This window comes from Nesoenas mayeri, assembly GCF_963082525.1.
Source record: "Nesoenas mayeri genome assembly, chromosome: 5".
In the NCBI taxonomy this organism is placed as follows: domain Eukaryota; kingdom Metazoa; phylum Chordata; class Aves; order Columbiformes; family Columbidae; genus Nesoenas; species Nesoenas mayeri.
Window position 1 is genome coordinate 43,131,581 of NC_137548.1, and position 24,774 is coordinate 43,156,354.

Here is a 24,774-nt window from a genome sequence, read left to right on the forward strand (position 1 = left end):
CCAAATTACCATTACAAGAGTAAAGGTAAAGCCTTTGCAAGGGTAAAGCCATATTTACAACGGCACAGACTCAGTCTGGGCTGAGAGTAACTTGCTGCTTCTCTTGTTAGGCTCTTACTCTGAATATTTTTTTTCTTGGTCCATGATAGATGTGGCAAGCTGTTAGATTAGCTAAGTTTTTTTCCAAAGAGTCATCAGCCATATAAATTACATCCCTGGGGACAGGGAGGGGGGCACAGGAGGTGGAAATTTATTTTCTTCTAGATGAAAATTGAAGCGCTATGAGCAGGAGCTTTTATTCTTCTTCTTCCTTTTTTTTTTTAAATATTCCTACTGTATGGAATTAATTATATATTTATCAATGGCTTCTGTGTTGTCTTCTCTGCTACAAACATACTACATTTAATAAATAAATGTTTGGGAAGAACATGGTGATATCAAATACAGATCTTGTCCTTATTAAAGTCCCTCTTTTTCTCAGTTGCTTCTAGCCCCTACACCTTATATCATTGGTGTTCCAGCAAGTTTCTTCCTTTACAAACTGGATTTTAAAATGCCTGATGATGTATGGCTAATTGACCTGGATACCAATAGGGTAAGTGGTGCCCATAAGGACATTGTGGCTTTGTTTCCAGGGAACTGTGCACTTCCATCAACATACCCACTGAGAATTTAAGAATGCCCAGCCTCAGTCTGTCTTTGCCACTCCTGCCTTCAACTTTAGGATTCTGCTCCTTGTCATGTCTCAAGGTCCCCATTTCTTTTGCTCATAAGGCTTTCTTTTCCAGTTAATCCATCTTGCAATATGGTTGGAAGATAAATCCACAAACAAATGATAAAGCTGTCTTCTTGAGTAATTGTGACCTGTCTCTTATAGCCTAACCTAAGAAACGCTTAGTCTGATAAGAGCCTTCCGGCAGCATTGCTTGTCATGATTCAAATGGGACTGTGTATCCCGCTTCCCGCTGGGGCATGAGCAAGGCTGTTTCAAGGGAAATATGTATAACATCTTCTACTTGATGGAAATTCCAAAGGATGAGTGTGGGTTCACTCATGCTTCTCTTTTTTGTGGTAGATGATAAAGTAACTCCTCTGTTGCTTGTGATATTGTAAACAATAACAACCATAAAGGAGTGAAAATCAAAGTATTGATGCAGATGTCTGTGCCTGGGAGTTGTGGTTTTTGTTGTGGTCGATTTTTTGTTTGTTTTTAATTAATTATTTTACTTTATGGCTTTTATGCTTTGGTCTCTGCAGTTGTGGAGATTCAGGAGTTTTTGTTTTAGAAATGATTACAGCTGGGGATTTTTTAGTCTGTTGCTGTGCTTTAATTCCAGGTGATTGTTCCCACAAATGCAGAATCTTTGCCAGCACTGCCAGAACCAGAAGCTTCAGAGCTGAAAAAGCATCTGAAACAGGTAAGAAGCACTTTGGGGAAAGGACTTGGATTCAGTAGAACTTAGCAGATGCCATCTTGCACAGCTCTTCTGCTGTACTGGACAAGAATGCAAGTCAGCAAATGTAAAGCAAAATGTGTTGTAAGCAGGTGTGTATCCTGACACATCAGATGGATGTGAAAACATATCAGAGTACTAGAATACTCCTGTGCAAGAAAGTGCCCCTTGGTCAGTCATGGAGAGGTCTACTCTGCATGTGTAGGTGGGCTAATCAATAGGATGGCTGATTAAGCAACATTATAGGGGTGTCTTCTTTTGAGCTCCCTGAGCTGTATTACTTTCTAACATTATTTTCTCCTGACTAAGCTAAATTCTGTTTCACATCTCTCCGTAGTTTTCTCCAGAGGACTTCACTGTAATTTTTGTTACCTGTTTAATCTTTTTCTGTCTCTGCTGCTTCCACCTTTGTAATTTGTAGGGGAAGCACAGGACTAGGAATTTTCTGTCAGCCTGTTTAAGATTCCTCTTTCATATAGCTGGCCAGTTAGAACATCCCCCATGTTGTAATGTAACAGCATATTGAGCTTGAAAAGCAGTGTCAGTTGATACAGATGTTAAGTGGTAGGTATCCAGTTGCTGCTTTTCTGTCTTAATGGAGAGAGTTAATTTGGAAAAGTGAGTGGGCACTGAGGTTATAACTGCAGTTAATTTCTTAGCCAGGTGAGGGATAAGTTGAAATGCATTTGGACACAACAGATGGTTTGGTTTTTACTGTTTTTTGGGGCTAAACTTGTTTCCAGTTGGTGCAGAAAGTTCCAGATTCCTCCTTTACATTTGCCATGTGGGCTTTAAACTCTGACTTGATCCATCAAGCTATGATCATCTTTGTTCCCCCTCCATTCAGAGATCTGTGTGTGAGGTCTCAGTCTCTCCTCTCAGGTCCTGCTAAGCCATTAATCAGCTTGGGTCATCCTGGCTGATCGTGTCAAGCAGGTTTTATCTCTTTATTTCTGTTTTCCTTATGCATGCTGCATGCAGTATCTAAAGGTAAAGTGTGTTACTAATGTGATGAGTTCTGCTCTTTCTCTCTCCTTGTAGACCAGGAGAGCAAAGTGTGTAACCTCTATGGTACCCCCGGTACCTGCTGCCAGCACAGATGGAAGCAATGTGTTGCTTGGAGTTCTGTTAGATCCACCTTCCCCCCACTTCTGCCTCACCCCCTTGCAATTTCAGGCACCATTCAGCAAATCTCTCTCACTAGGGCAAAATTGGATATCAGAAGAACAAACTGGAGTTTTCTTGAAGATGTATTTAAAATTCTCAGAGCCTTCACCCAAATTCAGGTTATGGCCCTATGTATTCCTGTAGGCATTAAGAACTGACCGTTGGCAAAGGAGAAGGAGCACTATTGGTTGCTGTACAAAGTAGAGAAGACTAAATTGTGACTCACATCACTAAGACTGTCACTTTTGTGTGCCTTTGGGTCTTAATGTCAATGAATAAAATTCAATATGTCTGCTTTTAAGCTGCAGTAAAAAGTTCTTAGCTGCATCAATAAGGACAGCAGCCTTTCCACTTTCCAAAGTGGCCATATGTGAGTGTTTGGGGGTGGGGCAGTTACACCTCTTTCCCAAGATGTGCCTATTTTCTGGTCCCTTTTATTTCCTCTCATTTGTGATATTTGGTAGTAATAGATATTTTTTTTCCTTCCATCTGTTTCTCTGTGGTCATGTGTTCGTCTTGGCTCTGATGGGCTGCTGATGTTATCATATGATCTTCCATCTTGCCTCCAGTGTCTGGTTAGCATGACTGCAATCACTCAGAAACAGCTGCTCACTCCTGACAACAAGGTTCTTTATTTTATTGTTTTCCCTTCAATTTTCCATTTTACCCTTTTCCTTTGGAATTTTGGTTTTTGTTTTGTTTTGTGTGTTTATTTATTTATTTTTAAAATAAAAAGATGAATATGCAGTGGGCAAATGGGAGAAATGAGGAAGATTTAGGTTAGGGTGTCCAGGACTGATCTACCACTTGTGCTGCTCCAGTGCGTAGCCTGGAAAATGTTATGAGGGTTGAAGGGGATTTTTGCTTTATGGAGAGGTGAAGACCCCATTCGGATTGGAAGTGGAGCTTTGCAGGGTTACAGGCAGATGCCTGAGTAAAGGTGTCTCCACATTGTCCTGGGATATCAAACTCAGTGGTTGAACAGCAAAGTTTCAAGGCCTCTAGATCCCAAGATGTGTCCAAATTGCATATGGGAATAACTCTACAATAAGTTGTACACAATTCCATACTACTTGTGGTCCAGTTTGGACTGTCTGTTTTCATGTCATGAATGATCTAGCGAAGTGGATTTTTGTGCTGCTCCTTGGCTGGCTCCAGGACTGTTTCAGCATTGAGGAGATCATTTTGACAACCCACGTAAAGGAGGGCCTGAAGGTATTTGTTTATTCAGCATAGGAGATGGTTTAAGACAAACTAATGGAGCATGCATAGTTGTTGCGATTGCCTAGAGGGCAGGGTAGCTCTGATCTCTCTTGTTCCTTGAATAACTTGTCTTGCTGAATGTGTGCATCATGTTGTCCTTTGTTAGGCACTGGCCAGCATGAGTCTGAATACTCAGCCCATTCTTAATCTAGAGAAGTTCCAGGAGGGGCAGGAGGTGCCACTGCTGCTGGGAAGACCACAGAATGATTTGCAGTCTACTCCCTCCACAGAATTCAACCCTCTGATCTATGGAAATGATGTGGACTCTGTGGATGTGGCTACAAGGTGAGGCTGAACTGGAAGGTAGTGTTGAGTCTTCATAAAGTTTGTGCTTGAAGGCAGCACAGGTGCTTCTGTGTGTCCTGTGTTGGAAACAGCATCTTCCAGGTTCTACTGCAGATTCCACTTTACATCATGGGAAAAAAGAGCAGAGATGACAGTGTTTATTTGAGATGTATTAACTACATGAACATGTATGCATCTTGAGGGAGTATTTTCTTGCTTGCATTTTCCTGTAGGTCATCTGCTTTACCTGGACTTGTCAGTCTGCTATTGTAACCTCAGCTTAAATCACAAGCCTTGAACTACAAAATAGGCTGGAGACTTGGTTGTCATCTCAACTAGCAGAGATGAGAATGATGTCTCTTATTGGGTTGGTCCTGGTGTTGACATTGTAAATTAAAACAAAGTGATTTCTTGAGTTTTGATTTTATTTTTTTTAAAGACAACTGTTTTCTAAGAAGAGTTAGGTTTTTGTACTGGGTTACCATTCTTCAAAGGTTTGAAACATTGCATATGGCATACCTTTTAAAGACTGTTTTCTATTCTGTTGTGTTCTGTGTTTTTATCTGATATATTGTCCTCTGTTTCTTTTTAGGGTTGCTATGGTGAGATTCTTCAACTCACCAAATGTTTTGCAAGGTTTCCAGATGCATACTCGCACTCTTCGTCTCTTCCCACGACCAGTGGTGGCCTTCCAGGCAAATTCTTTTCTTGCCTCTAGACCGAAGCAAACACCTTTTGCAGATAAGCTTTCCAGGACACAGGCAGTAGAATACTTTGGAGAATGGTCACTCAACCCTACTAACTATGCTTTCCAAAGAATTCATAACAGTAAGTTTTGGCCTTGCCTTTCCTGCAGTTGAGTGTAATGTAGGATCTTAAAAAGCAGAGGGATTCTAGGGAAGGACTTAGTTTTATACCATGTTATTCCTGCTGGGGATGGAAATCCAGTTCAAGGAACATTTTTCTATTTTTATGTATGTCCTTATGTCTCTCTATCAAGCCAACCCTGCTGTTAGCCACTAGCTCCTCCAATTAATTTCAACTCCTGTCTTGTTTGCTTATGGAGAAGAAGTCTTGTAGGCTTCGTGGAGTTGAGACTGTCCCTTCCCTTGTGCCAGACTTAGTAGGGGGTAGGCTGACTCTGAACAAAGCTTTTTACACCAATAAGTGAGTTCAGTTAACTGTGTCCTTGTTTTGTTGTGCAGACATGTTTGACCCAGCCCTGATTGGTGACAAGCCGAAGTGGTATGCTCACCAGCTGCAGCCCATCCACTATCGTGTTTATGATAGCAATTCTCAGCTGGCTGAAGCGCTGAATGTCCCAGTAGAGAAAGAAACAGACTCTGATCCCACTGATGACAGGTTAGTGGGGAGCATAACCCCAGGCACATGATAGTTACTGCAGATTGCTGGGCTTTTCCTACTTCTCATTTGCAGCCTTTTCCTCTAGCTTGCCAGGCTGCTGTTTCATTTCTTCTGTCTGGGCAGAATACTGGCACTGAAGTAAACTGTCTCATTGCTCATCACAGCAACCTCTTAACGCTTTGCTAATGTCTTCTTAAGCCTTCATTTAATGTGATTCTCCATTTTAATTTTCCTGTTTTCTTTTGCTACCTATATGGCACTTGATATTTGCTATTTCTTCCCACCCTAATGCTTTTTTATTCCATACTGTTCTTTCTCTGGTTATTTCTGTTGCAGTACTACAAGTACTCCCACCCATCCTACCACTCTTTCAAATCTCTACTCAGTGCACATAGCTATGCTAAGCTTGTTGGTACTATCCACTGCCTGAGACCTCCTTGTGTATTCAGTAAAATGGCAGTAAACTCTTTTTGTTATAGTAGTTTTGGCTGTATTTCCCAGAGTTTTGGATCTAGTTTTATTATCCTTCATTCTCTGCTAGCCTGTGAGATCTTTCAGGCTTAGACTTTTTTACATTCTACGCAGCACCAGTAGTCCTGACAGAGTGGGACTTATCATTAGTGGGAATGCTTTCACTTGTGGTTTCCGTTCCCTTGAAGTTGTCCTGCACATTCCCACTCACGCTGAGAGTTGATACACTACTCCCTGCTCACTTACGCTTGACCTTATGAACTTTGCTGAGAGCCTTTAAATGTCTTCCCGTATGTCTCTTGACGTACCTCAAAGTTATTTAATTTGCTCTGACCTTTCATGAAGCTGACTTCTGACTTTTGCCAGAAATTCGTTTGTAGAGTCTGTAGTATTATGAGATTTTTAAGAGGCCCATAAAAACAGTGCTGATTCGCAACACTCAAACATCAAGCCGTGCTGTTGCTCATATGCTGCCACTCATCTCTCTCTCTCACCTGTTGTGGCAGTGACAGTGTCGACTATGATGACTCAAGTTCCTCATACTCCTCCCTTGGTGACTTTGTCAGTGAGATGATGAAATGTGACATTAATGGCGATACCCCAAGTAAGTAACTCTGAGCTGTACTTTCACAAGGTCCACATAGGTTCCTCTTCCCTACTCATCTGCACTGTGGAAAAAAAATGTCTCCTCTAAGTCTCTGGATGAGAGTATTGTTCTATCGCACTTTTGCTTTGAGGTAAAAGTGTACCCCATGTCCTTCTTCAATATCCAGGGGTAGGCTGAAAAAAGACTTTTCTTCTGCTTGTAAACAATGCCCTCCAAAGGACACTGCGATGAGGAAGACCAGAAATAGGTGCTGCTGAACAAAACTGGCTCACTAGAGTTGGAAACAACCTGCTGCTCCCAGTAAATACTATACAATATGGGCAGCAGAGCACAAGCTTTCTCCTGCCTCCGCAGATTTGTTCTCAGTGCTGGCTTTAGTGAGTCGCCCTGCCCTGTGGGGACAGGAAAATGCTATCTCTGTAGCTTATGTGGAGGCTGCAGCAATAACATCTCTTGTGAGAGTGGGAAACTCTCACTTTCTTCAGCAAACTAAATGTAGGAATGCCAACACATGTCCTATGTCCCAAGGACAAGAGGTCATAATCATAAGTTTCAACAAAAAAAATTCTGTTTGGACATAAGGAAAAGATCTTCATGGTTAGTTTAGTTAAACAGGTTCCCAGGATCACAGTAGAATGTCAAGCCTTGGAGACTTCCAAACTCAATGGGACAAGGCCCTGGGCAAACTGCTTTAGCTTTGAAATTATCCTACTTGGAGCAGAGAGTTGGAATAAATGGCCTTCAAAAGCCCTTTACAACCTAAATTTTTATGCAAGTTTGTGCTAATGAGTTGTCCTCGTCTGCTGGGGGTCTTTAGTTAGATGGGCAAAAGACTGAGGAAGGCAGTGTTCTTTAATGCAAAATGATGTGTTTGCAGATGTTGACCCCCTGACTCACGCAGCCCTTGGTGATGCTAGTGAAGTGGAATTTGATGATTTTCAAGAATATTCAGGGGATCTGGATGAACAGGCCATGGACAGTGAAAACTCCCAAGAGAACAACCAGCCTCGTTCAAGTTCCAGTACTACAGCCAGTAGCAGCCCCAGCACTGTCATCCATGGAGTGAATCATGTGTGTACTGAGATGAGTTCAGCCCTAAGATCAGCGTGTTAGGATATAAAGAAGGGGAGAATGCACATAGTTCTTTCTGAGAAGGGCGAAAGCTAATAGGACTGTGAAACCATGCGCAGATTAAATTGTATGTTCTTTCTGGACTTTCTGAGCAAGATGGAGATTACTGGTACCCTCTTATGCTGGGATAGAGCATTCTTGTACATAAAATCTGCCATGCATTGAAAAATGCAGCATTAACAGAGACCAGTGGTCCAGGTTGTGACTGCAGGAATTCCTTTTACAGAGTCAGGAAAAACTCGATGTCTTAGAGGAACAGGCAGTGGGGTGGGGAAACTCATGAATCTGTGGTCGTTTAGGAAGAATGGTAGTTGCTTGCATAACCACCAAACAGGGTAATGGAGAGCCATTCTTCTGAGCTAACACTTTCCAGTAAGATCTGTTTTACAGGGGTGAGTCCCTAGAACAGTGCACAAATCCTGTAGCATATATAAAATCCTAGATTAGAGCCACAGATAGTGGGGATGGGGTTGGGACCCAGTAACAAACAGCAAGGACCCTGCAGACTTCTCAGTTTGAAATAATTGTTCTTGTCCTGCCCTTCAGTTGTATGTAACGCAAGTTAGCGAACAGATCAATGATTTGACTGGTCCACAGGAGTCAGCAGATTCAACAGAAATGGAAGAGAAGTTGGTTGCTGGATTTTCAAATCTCCCTTCCTTGTCACTGCAACCAAGCTTTCCCAAGATGAGCTTGGATCGTCGTGAGAGTGACAGCGCAGCTGGCAGCATGAGCTCCTCAGAAGGGGTGGTGAGGAAGCGAGAGTATGACAACCCGTACTTCGAGCCGCAGTATGGCTTTCCTACGGAGGATGAAGATGATGAGCAGGAAGAGAGCTACACCCCAAGGTTTAACCAGAATCTCAACGGAAGCAGGCAAGTCCTCCTTGTCTCCTGCCCTTCTGAACAGCACTGTTGGGGTTTCCAGCTGCCTCCTGTACTTTAATGTTCCTTCATTCAAATGTCTTTTGCACCTGAAATGCATTGTCGATCACTTTCATTTAATATTGCAATTCTGTAAAGCCTTCTGGTTTGAGTAAAAGCATTTGCTCAGCGCCCTCAGTTCCTTGCTTTTATTTAAGCAGTAGGAGCTAACAGAATTATCAGTTCTTCCTTGAAACGTACTGGTGGGGTGTTGGTTGGCTGGGTTTTTTTGTTTGGTTTGTTTGTTTTTACAAAGCTTTCTGTTTTGGGGGAAAGATAATACAGTGATTGATGGCATTGGGTTTTCTTGTTATTGCTGTCAAAGCAGAACCCATTCCCCCCCAAATCCACCAATGCCCTTTTGCAGACAAGTTTTTAACATGCCCTGAAAGGTAGTAAAAGCCTGGATGCAAAGATAGTTCTATTATCTGGTTTTTTGGTTTTTGTTTCTTTGGTTTTTTTGTTTGTCTTTTTTCCTCTTCCTTTTCTTTTTCTTCTTTTCTTCTTTTTCAACTTTTCCACAAGGGTAGGGGTAGCATGATGAAAACTGATGAGGAATGAGACCAGCATCGATCTTCCACAGTCATATAACGTGTCGATTTGGGGCGGGAAGGGGGAAAGGTAATAACAGTTGTAATTAATTTCTTTAAAGGTCTCAGAAGTTACTCCGTCCAAACAGTTTAAAACTGGCCAATGATTCTGATGCAGATTCAGATTCCAGGGCCAGCTCCCCGAACTCTACTGTGTCCAACAACAGCAGTGAAGGTTTTGGGGGCATCATGTCTTTTGCAAGTATGTACTAATGAATTCATTAAACTGGTTTTACTTACTATGTTAGAGTTTTCAGAGCGATGGAGTAGAGGGATGGCTAGTGAAGAGAATGGCTTGGTTGGCAAATAGTTACCAGCTGTCCAGAAGTCATGTTGGGAGCCACAGGACCTATTTAACTTTCAGTGCTGATAACTACTGCTTTGTGTGTTTTTCAGTAAGAAGGACTAAAGTTACGTGGCTAAGCCTTTGAGCTATAAGGCACTTTAGGGCACAGATCAGAAATTCTTCTGTTTCATTTAAACAAAAAAAATGTGCAATTTCACGAGGTTGATACAAAAAAAAATCTCACCGGTGGTATGCCTTCCCTGCTACCATGTTGTGTGTTGAGGTGCTAACTTCAATTTCTTGACTGTGCTCACTTACTTTCGGTTATATTTTAACAATAAAATCTATAGACATGGGAAAGTAATCTCGAGTTTTTTAATGAGAGGGAGAAGATACAGCCAGTTGAGTCTTGCACTACACTGGTAAGCAGTGCATGAAGTTTGCAACAGTAGGGAAAGCATATTGGATGTTTCTGGTAAAGTGATTTTTACTGAAATAAGGCTTCAAAAGAGAGAACCAAAGCAAATTTAAATAGTACACTGACATTTTATATTGACATCTTCAAGTGTTAATCAGCTCATTGATTTACATGAGATGCTTTCAGGCTTTCTACAAGCTTAACCAGATGACAATGTGTTCTTGTGTTCTTAAGATCTGTCTATACTAGGAAGAACTTTTGTTTTCTCCTAATGAAGGGAAAGCTTCTCTTTCAAGACCATACTTCTGTGACAGATTTACAGTGTTTTACAGGCCCACTGCACAATCCTCACTTCAGAATTAAATTTTGTAGAGATCTTCCATCATCCTGTTCTGTTTTGTGGCCCCTACCATTCATTTGCTCCTAAAAAGAGGATCAAACTAGAAGACACAGCTGATGTGAGGTTACCTGTTTAAGTGAAGGAGGACAGGTGGATATTGCTGTTACATTTAAGACTCAAAGATACAACAGCAATGATTGTAACATGAAAGCTAAAAAATATGATTCTGTACAATTTAAAATAATCTGATTAGACATATGGTTGCAATATAAATGGGATGATGTTATGCTTTTGAGACTTTTGGGTAATAAAGAAGAGCTTCATCATTAAGCATCTTGAATAAGAAGGTGAATTACTGGAAGTTTAGGAAGTGTGTGCAGTGAACATTAGGCATTTGTTTTCTTCTTCTGTCATAGGCAGTTTGTACAGAAACCACAGCACAAGCTTCAGTCTGTCCAACTTAGCCCTGCCAACCAAAGTTGGGAGAGACAAGAACACTCCGTTTCCCAGCCTGAAAGGTAACTGTTTTTCCTTTTGTATTCTACAGCCTTTACAATTCTTCTGACTTGAGAGTCTGAAGTCTTACCCCTAACAGGAGTCCTGAGATTGACACAGTTTGGTAGTTTGGGTAGTACCTTTCTTAAGTATCAAGACAGTAAATTCTTTTGATATTTCTTGGTCAGACTTCGTCCCAACAACTGGGCTGTGTTGGGGTGGGAGACTGGTGAGTCTAGCCTGTGTTAATGGATACACTATGAATGTTCGTTTTGTTTTGTACTTTGTTTTATTTTTGAGTACATAGAGTAAAGAATGGGAACCAAGAGGTAGGTCCTACTTTTGTACTGCCACTGTCTTCCTGATTAGCCTTTGGTAACTTGTTAGAGCAGTGATGCTGCATTTGTAAGTGGGGGTAATACCGGCCTCCCATGGAGAGTGCAGTGTACGTGGGTTTCAAAAGTGCTTATAGTCTTCTGAGTTCACTCAATAGAAAATTTCTGATCAAAATCAAATTATAACTGTGCTTCAGCTCAGTCGGAGTGAGGATTGATCCCTAACTTCTGTGCACAATCTTTCCATTGGAACATCTCCTGTTTGTCCGCAGTATCATTAAGTAACATGTCTGAATGGGCACTAGAGAAATGACCCTGTTACTGTGAGGAGTTAGACAGCCTGGTCGTCCTTGTACCAGATGTAATAACAGAGGAGTGAGCACGTGCTGAGACCTTTTCAGTTGCTAAACTGGGGAAAGGTTTTATTTTACCTTTGGAGTTATTCTAGCTGATCAGAACTTACTGCTTTTAATATGTTGATTTTTTTTCATTTATTTTTTCCTCCTCATCATTTTCATCGGTAAAGATTACTTTAATCTGGAAGTGGGAAGGGATGTGGATGAAGGTTGGTATGATGTTTTGCTGACCTTTGACCTTGTAGAAACAAAGGCCAAAAGCTGGTTTTTGTGTTTCTGCTTTGGACTTTGTTTTTGAGACAAGTAATCATTCCCTGTGTGTAAAATGAGGAGGAACAGGACTGGTATGGTGAAAACACTAGCAGAGATTCTGCACAGCTGTTTTTGACAACCTTTTACCAGTTGGTTACATTTTCGTGTCCAGTTCACTGGATAAGAAACATGCTTCATGTCAGGGTTATTTCCATGAATAAACTTAATGACTGATTACATGCATTGGAAGAAAACAGTGATGGGGTTTGCCATTCCACGTTCATGCTTTGCGCCTCATCTTCTGCACTTTGGTGTTCTTTTCTTAACTGTTGTAGGGTCTTTAATGTTTCTATGCTGATATGAGGATGGGATTTCTGTGGAGTAGCTCAGTCTGTTTTATGCATGTGCAAGTGTGTGTGTGTGTATGTGTTCACTTGTGTGTGCATGCTGGCTCACTGGGATTCCCACTGGGCACTTCACTGTTTTTTAAATGTTTTTGTCTCCGTTGTAGAGGTATAAAATTGCTGCATTAACTTGTTCTTACCAAGTGTGTGTGGTACCCTGTATTTCCAACTGTAATGGGAAATGATGCTGGGACTCCATCTCATTGCTGCTGTTCGACCACTTTCCATCTACCTTTTTAATTTTTACTTCATGCACATCCATTGATATTTTTTCCTCAGTGATGCAGATATTTTTGATAGTGCCCTTGAAATATGATATGTACAGTAATGTCCTTGAAGATGCAATACATTGATTAGTTCCACGATGCCAAATTTCAAGTCAAGCACTATCTCTGAGATTAATTACCCTGGCCCTTGATGTCTTGGGCTTTCAAGCATCCTTCCTGCTCTAAGCGTCATTTGGGTTTTGTTTTGAGGGAGGGCTGGGAAGAAGCTGGTAGTTGGATTCTTTTGATGCTGATGGTGGGGAGTGTAGATATTGTAGTATACTACTAATTGTATATTTTGTGTCCCAGTATTTGGGTTTAATACTATAATGGAGATTATTACTGAAGCTGGCCCAGTAAGCAATGAAGGTGGGTTCCCTACAGCATGAGCTGTGCATGATATAACAATTTCCAGCATTCCCTGTGCCTGCCTTTGGGCTACCTTTCTCACTGGGTAACCAGTACCACATGATCTATACTAGTCACCCCCAATGCATTATGCTTTTACATATAGTGACTAATTTGAAGATGGTTCTTGCTGTGGAACTGCATGCAGAGCAGCCAAAATTTTCCTGCCTTTCACCTACTGCTCCCATTACCATCTTCTCTTTTTCTCTCTGCATTACTCCCATTACTGTTTTCTGCCGATGTGTGATGCTAGAATATGATATACGCTGCTGCTTTTTTGGAGTTTCCATTTTGTTTGAAGTCTGTTACCTGTAATCCGAGTAGGTGTGTTAGCCAACCTTAGCATTGCTTGTTAGTGTCCTGGGATTGGACTGTTTTCCTTCCACCCCTTCCTCTCATCCTGCTTCCTCTCCTCTTTAGGAAACAGACGAGCCCTTGTGGATCAAAAGTCATCAGTCATTAAGCACAGCCCAACAGTGAAGAGAGAGTCTCCATCGCCTCAGGGACGAACTAGCAATTCCAGGTAATATTTTTCATTACTTTTTGAGTATAAAGTGTTGTTAGAGTGGCCTCATACTTGGCCGATGTTTCATCGAAAGTCTAGCTGTTGAAGACTAAATAGTACTTCTCTGTGGCCTTAAGCTTGCACATATTATTGTCCAAGAAGATTCAGTATGGATGGTCTTACTGTTAATAGCACAGATAAATATTTTCCTGTGCTCCAAAATGTGTCCTCTTTCGTCTGAGATCCAAAAAAATTCTAGGTCCTTACTTTTACTCGATATTTATTCTTTGTAATTGAGTGTGTTCTGAACAAGGTAGTCTAGCCAGTCAAGTTTTAATGCAGCATGCAGAGAATCAGCTCAGTCACATGAAGCAGTTTGATTTCATGAATTCGTGTGGAATGCTTTTGTCAGCCTTGGGAAGGGACTCAGGGTGGTGCAAGTAAACATTACCTGACCTATGCCTGTGCTTTCTCCTCCCTTTCCTATGGAGCAGTCATGGGTAGTGTGAAACTTCCTTTGAGCTGCTGTAGCTGAGAGACAAGCAAGAACGATAACTGCAGTTCAGACTGGGGAAATGCAGCATGTTGTGCAGGATTTCCCTTCTTCTTACCATTCCCTCCCCTGCGGCAAAACAAACTGAAGCAGTGCACAGGGCAAGGCTGCTGCAGTAGTGCTGTTAGTAGTGCTGTGCTTCCTCTTTTGAGGAAAGACTGCAGGTCGGACAAGGCTGCTGTCAGAGAAGGTTGTGGCATAGAGGATTCCTGTGGATTCTGAGGAGTGCTGTGAAGGTGAGAAGTAGAGCGGTAGCTAGAGGGAACTAGAGGAAAATCTGATTACAGCTTATTATAGGAAAAGAAAATAAAATATTTGATACTGTATCTACAGAACAGAGCTTGGGCTGTGTGTGGTTATGTTAGCAGCAGGCTAGATTTGAGCTTCTTTCCTGTGGTAGGAAATGCATTTCTGCATGTGTCTTGGCCATATCTCTTTTCCTATGCAAGCCAAGGTAAGCAGAGGGCTAACTTTTGCCTGCTTCCTGTTAAATCCATCAGTGAGAACCAGCAATTCCTGAAGGAGGTGGTACACAATGTTCTCGATGGGCAAGGTGTTGGCTGGTTGAACATGAAGAGAGTCCGACGTCTGCTGGAGAGTGAGCAGCTCCGTGTCTTTGTACTAAGCAAGCTGAATCGCACGATCCAGTCAGAAGAAGATGCTCGACAGGATGTCATACAGGATGTGGTCAGTGCTGAACTCAGCAGGGTCCTCACACCTGGTGTCTGCTGAGGGGCTATTTGTAGAAAGTTTTTGTTAAATTGCCTCCTAGGAGCTGATGTTACAGTAGTTTTGGAATTTATGTTCTTGAGTTACTATCTCACTTCTGGCACAGTGACACTGATGAGCTTTTTGTTGCAGGAGATCAGCCGCAAGGTTTATAAAGGTATGCTGGACTTGCTGAAGTGCACCGTGCTGAGCCTGGAGCAATCATATGCGAATGCTGGCCTGGGAGGCATGGCCAGTGTTTTTGGCCTGCTAGAGATAGCACACACTCACTATTACAACAAAGGTAAAGAAGAGCCTTTATGAGGATACAGTGTTTGTGAATCAGACAAGATCCTTACTGTGAAGGTAGCTGTTTTGTGGCTTCTGATATTTCAGGGTTTTATGACACTTTCAAAATAGGTGAGAACTGGACCATTGTTACTGAAATCACTAAGTACTCTTGGAAAGTCTCACAACACTTCTTTATTTTTCAGATTTTTCTTAAAATCTCATTCTTAATGCAAAATAAGAAAATGCATGCATAAGGAAAATGAGCAAAAGATGACAAAAAAGCTGCCTCTCTGCTTCATATCTGACTCAGGTGTAATCTCAAATGATGAAAAGCTATGTATTTCATAGTAGCAGAGGGGTAACATCTGCTAAACACCTTATAGTTGGTGTTCTGGGTGGCTTTTCTTCAGAGGTGTTAGGAGTTGGCTTAGATGCCCTGTGGGTTACAGGTGTTCATTTCCAGTTGTGTTAGAATGCTGTAGAAGGTGAGGAAGGCTGTTGTAGCATAGCAGTCGTGACTGGGGGCAATTAGACCAATCTTGGTAATTGTCAACCTTTTAGTCTGACACTGGTTATAAGCAAAGTTATAGAGCAGCTGCTGTAAAACTCAGTGGTGTCAGAGTGAAGTCTTGCCAACGTAATGCCAGATGCTGTGATTGGATGGTAAATAGAGTTTACCCAGTAAGTTAATTGTGGTCACAGTAGACAAAATTTTACATAAGCTTTTAAAGCCTTGATACATCTTTGAAGGACTTCTCTCACTGTTGCATAACATCTTGATTCATAGTCACATTTTAGCTACTTACTATGTTTTCAAAGAGTTGGTGCAGATATTTCTAGAAATGTTTTATATACAGTATTTCTTTTTCAAAAGCGTTCTGTTTTGTTCAGTTTGCAAATGATGTATACTATTTGAACAGCACATGATGCATATAAGTTATTTGTCTAGAGGAAACTGAATCTTAATAAAGCGTGCTTGTGAACAACTTATTTTAATATGGCCAAACTAAGGACTTACGTTTAGGAACAAGGACAGTTTGCAATAATAGCAGCATTGGGAACTATGTCCTAGGAAGCAGTGTCTCTGAAAATGGCAGCTATGTGTGAACTTCCCGCTGTTTACTGTGTCTCTAAAAGCTGGAGAGGGGGGCACTGTGTAAAGCTGGGAATATAGACTGTGGTGCGGCTATTGTATTGTCTCCAGATATGTCACTAACAAGACCCAGAGCTGAGGTAGTGCTTCCAGTTCTGATCATCACATCTTGAAAATTGAGGAGGTTTCTGAAATGACCTACAAAGAACTGGGAAAACACCTTTGCTCTAAAACATGGAGGTGTTCAGTCTGTTGAATGTTTGCTGTTGATTGTTTTCAACTATTATCCAAATGGAAAGGTTTTGCTTGTAGCAGAATCTTTATTCTACTGGACAGAGATACCACAAGGTCTGCTGGTATGACAAATGTAGATATTAGGATATGAAATTGTGACTATTAGCCTCATCAGCTATTGAAACAGTTTGTGCAGGTTTGCAGAAGGGTCTTTACAGAAAACCTAATTTTAATTATTATGTTCTGAAAGTTTTGCTGTAATTCGAACCGTGGGTTTTGGTACAGTGAAAAATCCAAACTGCCTTTGGGGATATATGGTTATAGGAAGCCTTGGAGAATGATGGAAGAGCTATAGCTGATTTTTTTTTTCTTAACTGAAGTTTAATTTAGTGTTACCCATCAAAGATGATTGTATTTGTCATCTCCGCATTGTGAGAGGGACTTGCTTATATGCTAGAAATAATATTCTTGGTAGTTTAGGCAGAGTTGTTTAATTTTGCACAGCTCAGCAGAGGAGATACTACAGTTACTGTGTCAAAGAAGATTCCTAGGTTTCAAACATACAGGAGGGAGATAATTTGAGTATCCTTGAAACAGCATTCTGGCTTTCTCCTCTACTGTTTCCACCAGTGTGTCAGACTATCTGCAAGCCGTGGTGACCTATGGGAATAAATGTGGGACTGAGCTGTTTCAGTGTCAGGCTTAATTATTTAGGTGCGACCATCTGTCTCATCTTTCTCTTCCTGCTCTTATTTCCTTTTCCTTATGTTTGTTTTTTTTTTTTTCTCTCTTTTTTTTTTTTTTTTTTTTCTTTAAAGAACCAGAGAAAAGAAAACGAAGCCCAACGGATGGATCTGTCACTCCAGTTGGCAAGGATCCTGCATCATCTCCAAGAGTGGAGCCAAAACCTGCGATGCAGCTGCCTGTACCTCAGCTGATGCCAAGGGCACCGAGCCCTGCAGGCAAAGGACCAAGGGAGTTTGACACAAGGAGTCTAAAGGAAGAAAATTTTATTGCTTCCATTGGTGTGTATTGAGGTGCAGCTGAAGTGCAGGAGGGGTTTCTGTTTTAGCATTAGGTTCTATTTGCATTCTCTCCATTTTGACACACAACATTGCTGCTGTAACATGCTTCATTTACACTTTGAATCACAAGGAACAATCATATGTGTTTTCACTCTGCTCTTGGATTACATATCCAGGGCAGTTTTCTCCCAGAAGCTTTCTAAACTAAATTGTTTCTGAACTTCACTACACTTTAGACAACTTTAGTTTTTGTTCTGTGACTCATGTTTACAAGCAACAGGAAATGGCAAAAGGGAAACAGGGCCAGCAGGATTTTGTAAAAGGGCAACTTTGGAAGGGACTGTATGAAACAGAAGTTTTCTAATAATTGCTGACTACCTGTGGATTATCTGCATCCTGTCAGAAGTGGAACCCAGGATCTGCTGATTATTAATAAAAACTGCCCCAAAGATTTTAGCAGTAGTGTTACAGTTTCAGTGAGCAGGACTGATGGATCTTCCTTCTGTGCAATAGCAAATAGAATGCGTGTCCTAAACAGCATCTGCTAGGCTGGTCACTAGAAATTTTCCCAGTCTGATTTCTTAGCTGATACAGCTTTTCTTTATGTCTGTAAAAATGTTAGGGATAGGCTTTATACTGTTTTACCTAAAAAGGGATTTACAGAGGGAGGAGGGGCTGGAGGGAGTAAGAAAATAAAAATTTGGTTGGATCCAACCTGCTGTGGATTGTGAACAAGAGAAGAGTATCATCAGCATATGAGAGAAATTCTTTGTCAACTCTAAAAATATATCGTGTTAAATTTTAGCTGTTGCTTCTTTTAGCCTGTTAAAAATAATTTTTAATGGAATCATCAATCTACTGTGAGGCTGTACCTGCAGTATGGGGCATAAGACAAGGGGATGTGTGTATTGGGCAGTTTTGTGGCAGGAGCGCAGACCTTCTTCTTAAATCCACCTCATAGCTGCAGGCTGAGTGGTGTCAAGTCCTTCTGAACTGACACTGAACCCCTCCGACTTGATTTGCTTTCTTGTTTCCAGAGGTAATTTATGGAGGCAGTTGCTCGGAAACTAATCTTGCACTCTATTTGAAAATCTATCATGGAGCTAAAAGAGATTCAGATTTCCAGCATTTCAGTTTAGTGGTTTGGTTTGCTCTGGGTACTTCATTTATTTTCTTTAGAAAAGAGAAAAAGAAAATATGCTTCAGATAACACTAAGAATAAAACAGATGCTAGGCTAGTGTTCTTCTTAAAAATGAAGAGAGATCTTTGGATTACTGAGACTGCTTCTTTCACTCAGATGGAATTAAAGCCTCACAGAAATGGAAATTGTAGAAATCAGTCCATGTTTGTGAAGCATCATAAGGAGTGCTTTTCCAAAGAAGTGCTACTTAATGTGTTATGTTAACCGCTGTTTCCAGAATATTATCCTTAAACAATCCACAGTGTTCAAGGACAGGCAACAGGTAAATTCTTATTTGTGGTTCCGGTGCTCTAATGATTTCCACTTGTCTTCTATGCAACTAAGTTACAAGAAGGATGTGGTTCCACCAAAACTGATCAAAGTTTGAAGAACTTCAGTGTTTTTTTCTAAAGCCTTTTTATTCTAACTGGTTTTGTCTGTCACCAAGAACCACCAACTAGTATGCAAGTCAGTCTTTAAGAAATTGCTGTAAAAACAGTGTAGTGTCCGTGTTCATCTGATGCTTGAGATGTAGAAGTAAAGGGAATTTCTGTTGTGTTGCAGGAAGATAATTTAAAGCTGCTTGGCTATTATACTTCCTTTATGTTCTGTTATGGAAGCTTCAGTATATGGCAATTCTTTGGATATACAGGACTAGAGTTAGTCATGGCTAGGCTGAAAATCCTTCTGTAGTGTAGTGAAATGCAGACTTTTTCATTCAAAGTAACTTCTTTAGGGAAGAAGCATTTGGTAAACATTTACATGTTGCGAAAATAACAGTATTTATAAGTAATTTCATTTAAACATGAGAGAAAATGTTTTTATGTGAAGATGATCTAACACTGGAACAGGTTGCCTGGAAAGGCTGTGGATTCTCCTTGTGTAGAGGTAGTGAACACATGACTGGACATGGTCCTGCGGCCGCCTGCTCTAGCTGACCCTGCTTTGAGTGGGGAGGTTTGACTAGATGGTCTCCAGAGCTCCTTTCGAACCTCAGCAGATCTTTGATTTTCCGAAGGTTGGAAGGTTCTTACAGCCTTGTGTATAACTGAAGCTGTCAATTAATCTGTTGGTATTGTATGGACAAAATACAAATTGGGCTGCTAACCTTTTGACCTAATTACAAGAGAAAATACTAGAGTAAAAAGTACGTCGTCAGCATGATGGAGTAAAACGATGTGCGACACTGTTTGCAATAGCCATACATAAAGTGTATGTTAGTGTGGCAATTAACTGCGTGTCTGAGATCTAAAGGTATAGTAGCTGAATGTGCACAGATTTCTTGATCTGCAGGAACAACAGCCGGGAGGTTCACAGAATTTTCCAAAGTTCAGAGTGGATGTGTTCCTACTTGACCCCCCTTTTCTTGTTCATTTTTCAGAAAGTTTCTGGTCTCTTGTGTACTGATGAAGTATGTAGGATGCTCCCTTGTAACAGGGAAAGCTGTTAGTATTCAAAATTCTTATTTCTGGGCTGAAGAGTGATGGGGTTTTATCAGTTGAGGATTGATCTTTTCTGTGCTTTAATACCTAATTGCTTAGCTAGGAAAATAATTGTGAAGATTATGCTTCTGCTACTTTGTTTCCTGAAAGATCACCTGTTGTTTGCTTACTTCTGGGGTTCTTGTCTTCCAGGGTCCTTGGTCATTGCCTACAGTGTTGGCCTTTTGTTAGGACACTGGTGGCTTTAAACTTGACAGTTAATAGTTTCCCCATTTATGTTTATGATTAATTCGGTTTTGTTGCATACTTGCCGGAACTGTTACTGAAAATGTCAGTACTTACTGAAGTTACTATTACTACTTTTAAAATACTTGCTTAATGCTGACAGATGACTTTGACAGTTTTTTGAAGCAGATACCTAGTTTGTCTACATTGGATCCTTTCTGGACTTGCTGTCCTGTTTAGTTCAGACTCGTAACAAAGTCACAGGCATAGTATTTTCTGCCCCTTGAGTTTTTTGGAGATTTCCCTTTTATTCTTTGGCAAAGTAGCTGAGAGTAAAATCTAGGGTGTTTTTAATGTGCTAGGATATACTCTACCCTGAATTAGCAAGCAAGTCAGCTAAAAGTAATTTAATGACAGGTATTGTAGCTTTCAGCCTGGTGGTTTTTGATATGAAGCCAGATAGAGCACTTAAGAGGCCAGATGTTTTGAAGGCGCTTTAACAAACAAATTCAATACATCTTAAAGAGACTGTTATTTGTGTCAGTGTGTACTCAGCTAGATAAGCCTATAGGATGCTGTTTGGATCCATGAGCAATTTCATCCTGTCCATATGTGTACTTATGCAAGTTGAAGGAACATCCATCAATCATGAAGCAGATATAGAAATCAATTGACTAGAGCCGTCTTTCTAGCTTTTCCTCCCTTGCTACATTTGCCTTGCTCCTGATACATTTAATGATAGTACTTTGGAGCCTTCCTCCACACTTGTAACACTATCCTTTTTGAATTTTTTTTTTTGGTAGGCATTTTGCTAAATGGAGCTCTTTTAGAGCCTGCCTTGCCCTAATTTCTGCCATTTGCAGGGTGGGATGGGGTTCTGACATACTTCAAGTCACCTTTTAGTTGCTCAGCAAGTTTCCCTGAAAAGCAGGAGAAGAACATTGTACTTCTTTTTCCTTCCCTTTGCCTCTGCTGCTTTTCTGAGAGTATCTTCCTCCGTAGCATTCCCAGCTTTAACCGTGCTAGTGAGAGGGGACAGTGCCCAGCGTTCAGCGTCAGTTCAGCACGTTCGCTTGTCATGTTTCTTTTGGCCAGCAGGCCAGCACCTGGAATGATCTGATGTTTCTGAGCAGAGAAGTTGACTGTGTTTCAAAGGTTTGAGGAATGTGAGAGACAGAAAAGTGCAAGTGCCTTGTCACTGTTATGTCTCAGGGCTGAGCTTCAAATGGAGGAAGTGCACTCAGGCTTCAGACTTCTCCCTTTCTCTGCATTGTATCACCTTCTGGAGTTCCTTGACTTGGAGTGTTGTGACCTAATTTGAATTTTGGATGCAGAGAAGTTCAGCTTTTTCCATGTAGGACTGGCTGATAGGCAGAGCCAAGTGTTCACTGAGAATGCTGTCAGGTCAAAAATAACTTGTTGTACTTATAAACTTTGATAATTTTTAAATAATTGGTTAAATAATGTGTTAAGCTGCTGTGGAATTGCTGCTGCTGTTTTTGTGCCTTTTCCTTTTGATGATATAAACTAGAGGCATTAAAATGTTTCTGTTAGAGCTTCTGTGATGCCTACATTTTGGAGGAATAAATATGTGACAATCTTAAAGGCTTTTCTCAGGGAAGACGATTAATTGCTTTATGTGTGGTCCTAATAGCTGTTTTTCCTTAGTTGGTTCACTGTGTGAAGTCATCTCTAACATTTGAATTCTGTAAATGAGAGATGATGCAGTGCTTTATTCCTGACATTGATTTCTCGTAAAATGGTGTTAATTAACGTTTCACCCAATAGTTGTTTTAAATTTCTGCCTTTTTTTTTCTTTTTTTGAGATGAAAGGGTGGGGTTTTTGTTTCAATTTTTTCCCCCGTTTTCACCTGTCTGACCAGCCGCTGACTCTTTCTCTTTCTCTCCTGCTTTCAATGCATCTTGGGTAGAATTGTGGAACAAGCACCAGGAAGTGAAAAAGCAAAAATCTTTGGAAAAAACGAGTAAGGAAATTAAAAAATGTAGAAACTGACTCCTCCAGCCTCCCCATAACTGCCAACTCCCCAGGGGCAGGGTGAGCTTGCATCTGTGGCACACAGTTTTTATGCCCACAAGAACAAAGGTCTATCAAGAAAACCTGTGTTACAGAGGAGACCAAACAGATCAGTTTACCTTGGGGAAATTGTGTTCAAATATATCTTTTTTTTTTTTTTTTTATTCTTTTTTTCCTCCCCTGAATATTCCTTCTTCAAAGAAGGGGAAGCAGATATTCTGCATCCTCACCATGTCAGATATATATATGGAAGGATTTTAAGATATTCCGTCTCCTTTCTTAGAAGTTAAAGACCAGTTTTGTTCAACAAGTTTTTGACATGGATATATTGATTGACTGAATGTTACTGGAATGAAGAATTCTCTATTCTTTCAAGCTGTGGGATGGCAAATTTTGTTACCTGCCTCAACCATGAACAGCTGATGACCACTGTCAGTCTGCAACAAGAAATACTTTTGAGGGGGAGAGAGAAGGTATATGTGAAGAATTGTATTTAGTGATGGCTGTTAAGAGAACAGCCTCATAGTAAGGAATCAACCTGATTTTAGTTTTTATATCCCATGTTAAAGGAGGAATGAAATAGTCTGAGGCTGTTTGCAGAGTCTAAATAGTAGTCTAAATCTACACAAATCTTAATGTCTATTGAAATATGATATTGAATATATATTATCTGCAGGTGTAGTACAAGGTTTTGCTTTTTTGCTTATCACTGTTGTAAATAGGGACATATGACAGAAGGACAATAGCTAGTTTATAATAATCATGATGTGGCAGGTGTTTCCTAACCGTAAGTGTAGTTTCTACATTACAGAGTTGATTCACCTTTTACAAACTGAAGGTTGGAGAGGATTAATAGCTAAGATGAATGGGTGAAAATTCCTGATATTCTTGACTAGGCCTGCATTTACTACATTAGTTTTAGGCTCCTCAGTCAAGAACTTCAGTTAAGTATAAGGAAGCATCTGGAGTTAGTTCAGAGAGAATGGAGCACCTCTGCAGTACAACTGACTACATTTAAGATCAGAATTGCATTCTGCTGAGGTAGGGATGTGTATGAGACAGACACACAGCACATGCACACACCTGCTCTCCCAAACTGGGCCTTTCAGGTAGGTGCCTACATTAGGAGGGATAAATTGAGGTTTTAGTGGTTTATGTATATTAGACATACAAGTCTGTGAGGAAGAGAAGGGGAGGTTTGCAGATGCGTGTAAACTGATAGTGACAACAAAGTGATTGTGTTTATTGTCCTTCCTGAAACCCAGATACAGATTAGGTAGATTGCCCGCAGCTTTCAAATACCTGAACTGCTTCAGTTACTTTCACTTGCTTTAAAAGTCAAATTGCCAGAATTATATCTGAATATGAGCTGGGACAGGGAACTGCTTAAACACACAGCTGAAGTTCAGTATTCTTGCTGTAGTAATAAGATACAAAACTTCTTGCTGCATCATTATTCAGAACTAGAAATGGTAGTCATTTGAATGAGTGGAAATAGAAAATAAGATTCCAAATTCTTAGGATGTTTTTAGTAATTTTTCTATTTCGTAAGTTTTGTTTATACTTTCTCTTTGTTAGAATATTTGATTATTTGATTTACAGTACCTAAGGCATATGGATTTAGAGCCAGAGTACTACAACAAATGAAGAACACTTTTTGTAAAACACTTCACATGGAGAATTGGTGGTTGTGTAGTAAGCTAGTATGGTCTGCACAGCCCGCTTATGGCTTTGCTATTCATGAGTTTACATACCATCTCAAACTCACTCCCACAAATCTTTGTATATTATCCTTCTCTCTCTCTCCTCCCTTCCTTTTCCTTTTCTCTCTCTTACCCTCTCTAATATTACATAAAATACTAACATGTTCATAATTGCCAGGTTGTTGTGATCAGTGGTTATAAGAGATAAAGGCACTGTTTGCTAGAGGTACTGGATATAGTCATGATTATATAATACAACTATTCCAGCTGCTGATCATGTCTTCCTGTTACTGAATAGTTGGCAGATATGGATATGGCAGAAGTGTTGCATTCAGTCGCTTCCCCTTTCTGAGAGCAGTGACATTCTGTGTACAATCTATAACACATTCTTTTCTTGCCTCGTTATTTACCTCATTCAGTGCTTATCCACATTTCTTTTCAGGCTCTACCTCTCCATCATTCTCTTTTCCTTTTGCCATCCCATCAGAGCACAATAGATGATACGATTCTAGAACTGCATGGGAAATTGAACATAGAATTCTTTATTCCTTTTTTCTCTTTTTTTGTTTTTGGATCAGCGGGTTAATGAATGCATGACTCAAGGCTGGCTGATTCCCTCTCTCACTACTGACCTGTGTGATTGCCAACTCTGGAGAGCCATTTGTTGATGTAATTGGGGAATGTTGTAAAGTACAGCATCATAGAAGCTTCTTCCTTGAAATTCTTACTGATGTAACAGTAATTGTTGCTCTTTATGTTCTTGTCATGTGTTGCCTGATTTTTGTGTAGATAGTTGCTGTGGGCAACCTAACAAACTCAGCCCAAGACTTTGAGCAAATTAACTGTTCAAAAAAGGATTTTCACTTTTAAATAAATAGGTATCCTTTAGTTTACCAAGAATAAAGGAAGTGGCTTCCTGGAGTTGAATGGCAATGGCTCTGCATGTGTTATTGTAACTGGAAG

The 24,774-nt window shown here is 40.5% G+C and overlaps 1 protein-coding gene across 1 annotated transcript in view; it reads left to right on the top strand.

The window, feature by feature from the left end:
- MADD (MAP kinase activating death domain) overlaps nucleotides 1-24,774 on the top strand; it is a gene marked incomplete at both ends in the record, with an annotated part of 59,273 nt that overhangs the window by 8,014 nt on the left and 26,485 nt on the right. Inside the window, 17 exon segments of the mRNA XM_080345268.1 lie at nucleotides 482-595; nucleotides 1,338-1,418; nucleotides 3,991-4,169; nucleotides 4,762-4,997; nucleotides 5,375-5,528; nucleotides 5,530-5,535; nucleotides 6,512-6,609; nucleotides 7,490-7,683; nucleotides 8,341-8,618; nucleotides 9,319-9,458; nucleotides 10,717-10,818; nucleotides 12,718-12,777; nucleotides 13,237-13,339; nucleotides 14,375-14,561; nucleotides 14,736-14,886; nucleotides 17,019-17,225; nucleotides 22,005-22,058. Of these exon segments, the coding sequence (XP_080201394.1) occupies nucleotides 482-595; nucleotides 1,338-1,418; nucleotides 3,991-4,169; nucleotides 4,762-4,997; nucleotides 5,375-5,528; nucleotides 5,530-5,535; nucleotides 6,512-6,609; nucleotides 7,490-7,683; nucleotides 8,341-8,618; nucleotides 9,319-9,458; nucleotides 10,717-10,818; nucleotides 12,718-12,777; nucleotides 13,237-13,339; nucleotides 14,375-14,561; nucleotides 14,736-14,886; nucleotides 17,019-17,225; nucleotides 22,005-22,058 (2,344 nt within the window).